General features: G+C 42.8%; 1 protein-coding gene across 3 annotated transcripts in view; it reads right to left on the reverse strand.

The window, feature by feature from the left end:
* The window catches only part of MTF1 (metal regulatory transcription factor 1), a 45,811-nt gene that overhangs the window by 10,796 nt on the left and 22,874 nt on the right, over positions 1-12,141 (reverse strand). For all 3 annotated transcript variants that reach the window (XM_053211710.1, XM_053211706.1, XM_053211708.1), the window contains exons 5-8: positions 11,389-11,462; positions 10,788-10,924; positions 7,089-7,161; positions 153-251 (exon numbers count right to left, since the gene is read on the reverse strand). In XM_053211710.1, coding sequence (XP_053067685.1) covers positions 153-251; positions 7,089-7,161; positions 10,788-10,924; positions 11,389-11,462 — 383 coding nt within the window. The remainder of the gene's footprint in view (positions 1-152; positions 252-7,088; positions 7,162-10,787; positions 10,925-11,388; positions 11,463-12,141) is intronic.

Here is a 12,141-nt window from a genome sequence, read left to right on the forward strand (position 1 = left end):
AGGCCCACGCTTCCCTGACCCCTCGCCAAATGCACACTTTGTTCAAAGGAACTGAACTACAACTTCCCTGTGCCTGCATGGGTGTGTCAACGAGTGGGGAGTCCCTTGCCCCCTGCTGAGAGCTACTCAGGAAGAGAGTCTGTGAAACAAACCTGTCTGCTGAGGATCTTCCTGAATTGCCGGATCATCTGAATTCTGGAACATTGATTCAAAGATGATTGCTGGTGAAATTGTGCTGAGGTCCTGGCCCTGTGATTGATGGACAGAGACAAAGATGGGAGACTTGTCACCCTGAGGCAACTCTTCACTGTGAGAACACACAGCAACAGAACTAGAATGATCTTTTTTGATATGCTTCTTGTTTCCAACTTCTCCTTTCCAAGGTGACAAAGATTTCCCTAAACCTCAGACACTAAAGATTTGTGTCCTCAAATACCCAAAAACAGAAGCCAGTGGGGCGCCTGGGTGGCTCAGTTGGTTGAACATCTGACTGTTGATATAGGCTCAGGTCATGATCCCTGGGTCATAGGATCGAGCCCTGCATTGGGCTCCACACTGAACATGAAGCCTTGCTTAGGATTCTTTCTCTCTCTCTCCCTCTCACACCCCCACTCCCTACCCCTCTCCCCAGCTCATGCTCTCTCTCTCTCAAATTTAAAAAGAAAAACAGGGTCGCCTGGGTGGCTCAGTCAGTTAAGTGTCTGACTTTGGCTCACATCATGATGTGGTTTGTGAGTTTGGGTCCCATGCCGGGCTCTGTGCTGACAGCTTAGAGCCTGGAGCCTGCTTTGGATTCTGTGTCTCCCTCTCTTTCTGCCCCTCCCCTGCTCTCATGCTGTCTCTCTCTCTCTCTCTCTCTGAAAAGTAAATAAACATTAATAACAATTTTTTAAATTAAAAAAAAAAACAGGAGTCAGAAAACTATGACTTGTAGGCTGAATGCCTGTTTTTATAAATAAAGTTTTACAGATGCATGCTTGTTCATTTATTGTCTATGCTGCTTTCATGGTCTGACGGCAGAGTTGAGCTATGTCAGAGACTCTATGGTCTGCAAAGCCAAAAATATTTACTATCTGGCTCCCCCCCACCAAAAAAAAGGTTTCTGGCCCCCTGCTCTAAAAGAAGACCAAATCTTTCCTAAAAATGGGATTGTATTCTATCCATTACCTGCAACCTGCTTTTCTCATGTAATAATAATATATTGTGAATATCCTTCAAGGTCATTACATAACATCTATGATATTCTAGTATGTACACATGGTAACGAATCAAACAGTATAAAGAAACTTTTCATGAGAGGCAATAGTGACCGCCTTATATTCACTATTGTTTGTCACTGCAAGTTTCTTTGTAATTAAGAATTAAGAAAATGTCAGGCATTTTAGGAAAGATAAAATGGGGGGGGGGCATATAATGCCCTGAGGGTCTGACTCCTGATAGGCACCAAATAAAAATGGCCACCCTCAGGCTTCTCTTTGGTTAAGGAGGGTAGAGGGGCAGCAATTCTTTTGTCTCCAGTGTACCTCCACCCCACATTTTGTAGGGCAGAAGTGACAGAGGCAACCGCCTCCAGGAGTGTGGGCAGGTGACAGAAGTGAACCAAGGGTGGCGGGGACTTTGGCGAACTGGAGACTATGCACGCCAGTCACCTAAAGGGCTTCAGAGGAATGCTGCCCTGTGATATTCAGACTGGGGATTTCCAGGGCTCAAAAATGGTCTGAAATGCGGATTTTTATGTGAAATCCACCGATTTGTAGCTAAAAGCAAGTAACTGAAAACAAAACACTGTATAGACCAAACAAAACCCATCTTTGGGCAATATTTTGTGTCAGTGCCAACTTGTGTTTAAAGGTCATTTGGCAACAACTCTGCTTCTGGGGGGGGGGGGGGGGGGGCGGGGAGGATCACTCTGGGTCCCGGCACATGTCGTGAGTAGAACTGTCCAGCAGTCTAGAGGTCCTCAGAAATGAAACTGCCCATTTGATTCAGAGGGGCCAATTATTCTAGCATGATTCCATCAACTGGAAGAGGAGTAATTCCGAATGCCTGCATGACAGACGCTGAAAGCAAAAACCCACACAAAGTCTCCTGCTTCCAGTCCAGAGAGAGTTAAGAATCATGGGCCAGTTGGAAAATAGCATGGAGGTTCCTCAAAAAGTTAAAAATAGAACTACTCTATGACCCAGCAATTGCACTACTAGGTGTTTACCCAAAGGATACAAAAATACAGATTTGAAGGGGTATATGTACCTTGATATATATTTATAGCAGCACTATCAACAACAGCCAAACTGAAAAGAGCCCAAAGGTCCATCAACTGATGAATGGATAAAGAAGATGTGGTATAGGGGCGCCTGGATGGCTCCGTCAGTTGAGCACCCGACTCTTGATTTTGGCTTAATTAAGGTCATGATCCCAGGGTTGTGGGATCAATCCCCATGTCAGGCTCCATGCTGAGCATGGGGTCTGCTTGGGACTTTCTCTTTCTCACTCTCTTAAAAAAAAAAAAAAGATGTAGTATGTATATATGTATATCTACAATGGAATATTACTCAGCCATCAAAAAGAATGAAATCTTGCCATTTGCAACAACGTGGATGGAGCTAGAGTGTATTATGCTAAGCGAAATTAGTCAGAGAAAGACAAATACAAATCCCATATGATTTCACTCATGTGTAGAATTTAAGAAAAAAAAAAAAAAACAGATGAACAAATGGGAAGGAGAAAAAAAAGACAGCCAGGGAAGCAAACCATAAGACACTCTTAAAGACAGAGAACTGAGGGTTGATGGAAGAAGGTAGGCAGGGGAGGGGCTGAATGGATGACGAACATTAAGGAGGGCATTTGTTGGGATGAGCACTGGGTGTTACATGTAAGTGACAAATCATTAAATTCTACTCCTGAAACCAATTATTACACTATACATGTTAACTAGAATTTATTTATTTGTTAAATAAAAATAAAAATTCGGAAACAACAACAACCAAAAGACTCACAGGCCAAGACAGCGGCCTTCAAACTCTATCATGATGCCATGAGGCAAAGTAAGAAATACATCTTATACATACGCAAGTACATCCTTCATGTTCCATACTTATCCATATGTATAACTGAAACAAAAGTCTACGAAATGAGGCTTATCTTTACCACGTGCAATGTCTTCTGATACTGTCTATTGTGTTGATGCCCTTAAAATGCTGATCCTAAACCCCTATATTATAACCCAATAAAGAGGCGCAACCCAGTTTGAAAAGTAGTGGGCTGACAACTCCTATAAGCTCTGCAACTTCCTCATGGTGGTTGTTTGGTTTTACCTGTTTTCAAATTATCAGCAGTAACATTGTTAAAAAGGAATAAGCCTGTATGGCTCCAAAAGATGAGGCACAAGAATGTTCACAGCAGCGGTATTATGATGGCTCCAAACTAGGAACTATCCAAATACCCAAGGGAAGTAGAAAAAAACAATTGTGGTACATTCACTTAGTGCAATACTGTTCACCAGTGAGAACAAGTGATCTGCAACAAATGCAGACTCGCTTCTTCAACATAATGTTGCAAGAAGGAAGCCAGCACAAACCAGTATGACTAGCATGATTCCAAGTATACACAGCACAACAACAGGTAAAAATCCATCTCAGGTTATTAGTTGGGACAGTGGTTATCTTTTTTTTTTTTTTTAAAGCTTTTAATTTTTTTAAATGTTTTTATTTATTTTTGAGACAGAGAGAAACAGCATGAGCAGTGGAGGGGCAGACACAGAATCTGAAGCAGTCTCCAAGCTCTGAGCTGTCAGCACAGAATCGAACTCACGGACTGTGAGATCATGACCTGAGCTGAAGTCGGAGGCTTAACCGACTGAGCCACCCAGGCGCCCTGGGACAGTGGTTATCTTTAGGGAGAGGTCATAGTTGTTGGCGGCATGGAGGGTGGGGAGCTTCCGGGGAAACTGGGAATGTTCTGTTTCTTGATTTGCATGTTGGTTACGTGGATGGGATGAATTGTGATCACTCATTAAGCTAATCATTTGTGATTAGATGCACTTTTCTGTACTACATTATACTTCAAAAACAAGTCTTTTAAATTAAAACAAAACAAAACAAAACAAAACCAACAAAAACAAAACAAAAGGAAAAAAAAAAAACAAGGGAAAAAGCAAAGTGCTGAAAGGACCTGTGACTGAGCCACTGCCAGTCTTCAGGGCACATACCCTGGGGGCAGAGTAAGTTCGAGCAGCTCCCCAAAATTGAGGAGACCAGAACAGGCTAAGCCTCTGGGGCCTGGCACAGAGAGACAAAGGACACTGGGAGCTGTATGGGATCAGGATGGATCCTGAAGCTCAGGTGCCAGGAGGCCCTGAGGGCCACTGCCTAGCGGCTTCACCCCTCCTGTACCAAAAGATCTGAGCAAAGCACAGCTCACTTCCAGGATGCACATATGCACGTGACTGCCCAGAAACCCATAAAAGGATGATTTCGTTAAAATGTATATTTGATATTAACAGTGCATAATTTTTTTAAAGCAAAATCAATTCTATTACTTCAAGGAATTGTGGCCTTAGAATGAAAGACTAAACATGAGAATATTTCTAATTCTGGATAAATGGTGGGTGGTGAGGGCACCATATATAACTTGACCCCCCAAGGACAGAGTCTCTCTCTTGCTGATGTAAACTGTGGTAGAAAAGGCTGCTCCCCACCCCCCTGCCTTTTTTTTTTTTTACAAGTACGTATGTTCCCTCACACCAGAATACCTCACCCGATGACCCCAGGGCTCCAGAAAGCTCTTTAGTCATTTGTCATGGCCCTGGCCAGGGAGTGGACTCCCAAACCATTTAATACAATCTGAGATTAAAGAGAGATTATATCCAGAAATCGTAGGTTCCATAACTCAGAGGGCATCGAGGCCATCCAGTATAGAAATTGCATTTAGAGTATCAGCCCTGAAATGTGAATACGCATAAAAATCATATGAAGTACTTATTTAATGCTTTTCTTTGTTCTTCAGATTGGTTAATTTCTATTGATCCATCTCCAATTTAACTGAGTCTTTCTTCTGTCATTTCCAATTTGCTATTAAGCCCAACCAGTAAATTTTTTATTCCAGATACATTTTCAGTTCCAGAATTTCCACTTGGTACATTCTGTAAGTTTCTATTTCTCTGCTGAGATTTCCTCTTTATTCAATTATTACAAGCATATTCCTTTACGTCCTTCACCATATTTGAGCTACTTAAAAATTCTTGTATACTGGGGCACTTGGCTGGCTCAGTTGGTAGACTATGAGGCTCCTGATCTTGGGGTCGTGAGCGTAAGCCCCACTCGGGCGTAGAGATCACTTAAATAAATAAACTTAAAAAAAAAAATCTTTATCTACTAATTCTAACGTCTGACTCATTTTGGCATTGGTCTCCACAGAGTACCTTCCTCCCTTAAGTAGGGGTAATGTTTTCCTTTTTCTTCTTATGTTCACCCATTTTGGATTACCCTGGACAATCCAAATGATATGTTAAAGAGACTATGGATTCTGTTCCACTTCCTGGAAGAGTGTGTTTGTTTTCTTGAATATTCTGTTGATTTGGCTGTGCTCTAACTGCAAACTGCTGTCTTCCTTGCAGGCGACAGCAGCTGCAATCTATGCCCAGCCTTCGCTGGGCTGCTTAGGGTCTGTCTCACGCATGTACAGTTCAGGGGTCAACTAGAGATGCGAACAGAGTTTATACATGGCGCGTGGGGCTCCCACTTTCTGACTCTTTCCTTTCTAGGTCGTCCCCAGTCACTTTCCAGGTGCTGCTGTGAGAGCTGTGAACTCTGTCCTCTGCTTATTCAAGACAGTGAGACTGAATGTTTACTGAGTTTTAGCCCTCTTGTTTGGTGTCAACTGGGTCTTGCCCCAAGGCTGATAAGCTGTAAAACTTGAAAACCTACTCAGTGCCTTTGCTGCTGTCCAAGTGGCTCCTTCTTCCAAGCGTTACCTCTGCCTGTTTGGAATGCTCTTTGGTGCCTTCAAATAGTTGTTTTTGATAATTTGCCCAGCATATATATATATATATATATTTGTTTTCTACGGGAGGCTTAGTCTGTTAAGAGCAGCTCTACCATTACCAGGAGAACCCAAGCCTTGGGGTGTTTATATAAAAATGCAGAGTCAGATACCATTCCCAGAGGAACTGATGAAGTAGGCCTGGGGTGAGGCCCAAGAAACTACATTGTCACAAGCACTGCAAATGACTCCACTGACCATACTGTGAGAAACAGCACACATTTCATGGCATTGCTGAGCCTTCCAGTCTCTGTTCAGATACTTCCTATCACATTGATTCCTTCTTATTATGCATATACTCCTAGAAAATCTAACGTGAGCAATGTTTATTTACCACAGGAAAACAACAAACAATGCGCACGTAACAACCAGTGTTGGTGACAGAGTAAAGCACAGACCCTCCCAAAGGAGCATCAGCTCAGGCTTAATGCAGTGGCCTGCAAGGGACATCACGGAGCCATGGGAATGGCAGGGAAATGCTGAACAGAGGGAACTGGAGCAATCAGATCAAGAGACGGCAGGGTTGTCTTTCAGAGGAGGGCTTCTAGACAGAGTCCCCTGCAGGAACCTAATGCAGTGAGCTCAAGGTGAGAAAAAGACGGACTCAGGTCAGACCGGCAGGGCTTGAGAAAGTCTAGAAACTGGAATTCCGGCTCCCCCTTCCAGTAGACTAATTTTAAGCTCCATAAGGACAGACCACACCTACTCTCTTACCACTACTAGCTCAGCACCAGCACACAGCCTGATGGAATAGGCACTCAATAAATTATTTGCTAAATGAATAAAAGGAAGAAATTTTCTGGGGCCAGAGGTTATCAATGGAGTGATGTGGGTCAAAAGGCATTAGGCATCAGAGACAGCAAACCCTCCCATTGGGGCTCTATCAAGAAATAAAACCCCAAACAAAGGAGCCCGAAGTGGTCAGTAATTGAACACAATTACATCTGAAGACTTCAAAGACTGGCCTCCTTCGATGTTCCCACCAAAGGGAGTGCTCAATTCTTGAACTTATTTGTCTGACACCCGTATCACAGGTGCACTTACTGTAGTAGAATTTTCTCGAAGTTCAGAATCTGTGGACAGAAGGCTCAAGTCACTCAGACAAAGCGACTGATTTGTATCCTGTGAAAGAGAAAATATTCTAATTGAGTAAAAAGCCAAAAAAAAAATCAGGATTTGTAGTAGCACAGCATGGAATACAACACTTGATTCTAATGTCCCTACGGTCCCAAATGTCTAGATTTGTTACCTGGAGAGGCATAAACCATCCAAAGCAAGAGCTATGAGAATTATTTCAGTTTTTTAAATCCTGATATTCTTAGAAGAACCTATTATATTTCTTAAAGACGGCTAATAAAGAGCTTAAGAATTATCTCATGACTCAAGCTCCAGAGTTAACAAAAGCTGTGATAATACAAAATCAGTTATTTGTAGAACTGATCTTATCATTTACAAAGCAATTTCACATGACCTCATCTGCTATTCATATACACTCGTGAAGTTTGATTTTACATTCCCGTTTTAAATGTGAGAAAATTAATGCTAAGTCTGGCAGTGAACAGTCCAAAATCACACAGCTAATTAGAAGAACACAAACCCAGTTCTTCTGATGGGAAGTCCAGCTTCCACTGTACCACTGCATCCCCAGTATCTCAGGGATCCTTACTCAGAGCAGTACGTACTGAGGATTTACTTTTCAAATACGACAGCCTAGGTTAACTCTCAACTCTGGATTCCTAGAACGCCAGCTGCAACTCACACACCTTAAGCAGTAACCCTGCTTACCTCATGGATCAGATGTTCCCATTCATGCAAGCATTTGACAAATATTCACTGAGCACCTATTATGCATTAGGCACTGTCCCAGGCCCAGGGATACAATAATGAACAAAACAAGATACCTGTCACCATACAGCTTATAGTCTAGTTGGGGCAGGGGGGTGGAGAGTGGCAAAAAATGCAAAGAAATGTATAGAATAGAAGATGCTGCTGAGTGCTGTGGAGGGTAAAGGGAATAGAGAATGCTGGGGTAGGAGGTGCTGTTTTATTAGATCAGAGGAGGCCTCTCAGATAAACTGGCATGAGGGGATCCTGGCATTTGAGAAGGAAAGAGTGCGTGGGCCATGCACATATCCGTGGAGTTCCAAGCAGAGCATATACCAAGTACAAAGGCCCAGAGGCAGGAATGGGCTTCCCTTGTTCAAGCACCACGAGGAGGACAGTACGGCTACAGAGAGAGGAAGAGAAGTACATCAGGCCAGAGAAGGGACCAGACTGGAGTGTATAAGGCCCTGTGGGCCACTGTAAAGATTTTGACTTTTGCTGTAAGTGATACAAGAAGCTACTGGAGGCTCATGAGCAGAGGACAGACATTATTTGCCTTATGGTTTAGAAAGATTGCTCTGGGTGAAATATGTAGACGAGTCTGTGGCAGGGCAGAGTGGGAGTTGGGAGAGGAGGAAATGTGTGAGGAAGTCCGCTTAGCGGTTACTGCAGTGATCCAGACAAAAGATGACAGTGGCCTGAATGCAGTCATCAGAAATGATCAGATTCTACATATATTCTCATGGTAGACTTGACAGACTCTGCTGGTAGAGGTGGGGTATGGTGGGGGGCGGGGGGAGAGGTATCAAGAACGACTCCAAGATTTTTGCGCTTGCCACTAAAAAAACCAGAGGTGCCATTTACCAAGGTGGGGAAAACCGCAGGAGGAGCAGGTTTGGACATACCAGATTTGAGAAGACAGAGGAGATCTGGGTTGAAGAGGGAGGCTGAACAGATAGATCTCCCTCAACTAACGGTGCAGCTATGTCCTGATAGTCGAAAATGCATTGAACACCTAAACTTGCAAACATCACAGCTTAGCCGAGCCTACCTGAAATGCACTCAGAACGCTGACGTTAGCCTACAGTGGGCAAAATGATCTACCACAAAGCTGATTTCATAATAAAGTGCTGAGTAGCTCATGTAATTGATTGAATACTGTAGTGACAGGGAAAAACACAGACCAGTTGTATGGGTCTGGAATAGTTGTAAGTGTTATCAGTTATTTACCTTTGTGATCACGGGGCTGATGGGGGTGTGGGGGGTGTGGCTTGGTTCCACTGCCCAGCATGACAAGAGAGGATGATATGGCCCACAATAAGACCAGGAAAAGATCCAAATCAAAATTCAAAGTATGGTTTCTACTGAATGCATATTGCTTTTTGTACATGTAAAGTCAAACCATCCTAAGTGAGAATTGTCTGTACAAGTCTAGAGTTGAGGAAGAGATCCAGGCTGGAGATCTATATTTAGGACTCAAAGGCAATCTAGATGGCATTGAGAGCCTGAGACGAGAGGAGTTTCCCTTCACTGGGGAGTGAGCTGTGATCCAGAGAAGACGAGACCTGAGCATCGTCCACTGGGATGCCTCAGTGCTTAGGGGCTGTCACCAATTAAAGCATCCCTGGATTATCACACAAATGCTGATCGCAACTTAATGCATGCAGCTTAGTAGACAAAGACTCTCAGATCTCAATATTTTTATCTGGTTTCACAGATGAAGAAACTGAGGCACAAAGATGCCATTTGCCTAATGGATCAGCAGTGGAGCTTGGATCTGAATTCAGGCAGCTGAGCTCCAGCGGCTGCAGCCCTCACAATAAAGTCATTTTGCCTCTTACAAGAGAGGGGTCAAGAACCAGGCTCTGGAATCAGACTATAATTATAAACCTATAATTACCATTTCATTATTTCATTTCTCCTTGCCTCAAGTTTCTTTATCAGTAATGTAGGGATAGTAACAGTATTGACCTCACAGAGCTCTTGTGAGATAATATAAAAACATATAAAAACACTTGGCACAGTATTTGGCACATGGTAAACACTCAATAAATGTTAATTACTATTACTAATAAAATAAAGGAGCAGAGTCCATGTGAAGGGATCCTTTGCTGTTTAAAAATTGAAAACCACAGAATTAAAGTATGCTGTCTCTCCCCCAAATCAAAATTGTATTACCTACTTTAAGTAAAAAATCTCATTATTCAAAAGGGGGTCAGTGTGCTTCAGTTTCTTTATCTATGAAATAGTAAGATAATAATAACGCTCACTTCTTAGGTTTAAAAGACATCGTAAGTGCCCAATAGCACATTAGAAGTAAGAACGATAAATTTCTCCCGGCACCTCTCTGCAATGGAGCTACAGAGGAGACGGAAATATGGTGGAGGCCTGGCAAAGAATGGACAGACTGTCTAAAACTCTGCAGAGGCATGTTCTGTGGCTCAGCACCCACCGTCAGTGGCTTTCAAACCTTCTGGCCCATGGACGATATAAAGGGGCAAAAAACCATCCAGACTCTGCCTGGTTCTCCAATGACAGATTAAATAGGTGTGTGAAGCAAAAGCGTAACTTGTGTCTCCAACTTAAGTAGAGACGTGCCATTTCACAGACATGAATGAGAAAATAACACCCTTTTAGAGCATCCGGCTGACCCTCTGGAAGCCATTCTGAGACCTCTGGTTTTAAGACACCTCTTGGACCAAACCTGATGGGAAGGAGGCAGAGCTGAATCAAAAGCTGAGGCACAGGGCACCCTGGGGAAATCTCTGGCTGACACCATCCCAACACAAGACACAGATCTTGACCCTGATTTCTTCCCTCTCACTGACAGATACATAAGAAGACATTTTGACCTTTTATTTTGATACACAATCACTGCTGTTCCGTGTTGCCTAGATGGAAACAAGAGACAAAACACTGCGCACCTCTGATCCATTGTGATTTGGAAGTGCATTGTATGAGTGTCCTTTGTTATCGTGACCTTTCATGTGACTTTTGAGACTGTATTGAGTGCTGAATGTTTTCTCACAGCCATTACTGGGGCAGAAAAAGGGTCTTTCACCTGCAAGAATGACAAGTAGTGTTAATATTACCATAAAGTCATTGCACTGGTTTGAGACATCTACTTTTCCCTAATAGAGGGAAGTAAATATTCTCATGAGGGTTCAGGTCATAGTCGCCACGAGTTGGACAGAATACACGTTGACCATCTCAGCCCTAAAACTTAATGTAGAGCAAAAATGGCCTTCTCCTGGCAACCTTAAAGAGAAGATTAGTACCCCCCCCCCCCCGCCCCCGCCAAGGTTCTTTTTTTGAGAATCTCTATACTGGTTTCATTTCTTAAGGCTGGATTTTGGAGTCCAATCTTAGGTCCTTTACCTCTGAAAGAAACTCAAACATTATAGGCAAAGGCTACACTGATTAGGCTTGCTTCTTCTACAAAGCTCTACAGGTCTCGACAGAAACGCAGATACTTACTGGTCTGATGAAGATTCAAATAAAAAGTAAAAATTAGTCTACACTCACCAGTATGTGTGCGGACGTGGGTTTTAAGGTGGTGGCTTGCTGCAAATGCTTTCCCACAGCCATCATGATCACACCTAAGTACGTTGTTTAAGCAAAGAGAAACAGCAGTCATTGGGTAAACAGATCTCTATCTTCAACATCTCTTATAAATACAAGCTCAACCTAAAACAAACGTTCAGAACACTGCGATCCGATACAGGAAATTGGTTTCTGAGATGGGAATGAAGACAAATCACTGGAAGAGGTGACAAATCTGGGAACAGAGGGGACTGACGGCCCAGGATAAACATTTCCTGTCCTACAAGTCACATGTTGAGAGCTCTGAAACTAAAAGCCTTTTGATGACTTACTGAACAGAATTCTATTGACGATCAGAGCCGATACGAAAAATCTATTGCCAGTGGAATACCAGGAATATCGATAGCACGTACAGAGGCTCTCATACAGGCATGAAGCCTACAATATAGCACTAAGACAAGATCAGTCCCGACTACATTGACTGTATAATATAAGGTGTAGTGGCCGTAATGACTAATTTATAATCTTCAGTGTCAAGATCCACTTCTTTCTCTTCTACTTTCTTGATAACCAAAGCCAGAAGTAATCTTCCCCTCCTGAGAACTTCTGAGGCATTTATCTATGTGCTTCTTTTATGGCATCTGTTGTTTCCATTCTTATTTTATCTCTATGTGTATCCATTTGTTATCGGTTCTCTTAGATTATACACTCTTTGAGGGTGGGGTCCATGTAGTT

Source organism: Acinonyx jubatus, chromosome C1 (genome assembly GCF_027475565.1).
Source record: "Acinonyx jubatus isolate Ajub_Pintada_27869175 chromosome C1, VMU_Ajub_asm_v1.0, whole genome shotgun sequence".
Classification (NCBI taxonomy): Eukaryota; Metazoa; Chordata; class Mammalia; order Carnivora; family Felidae; genus Acinonyx; species Acinonyx jubatus.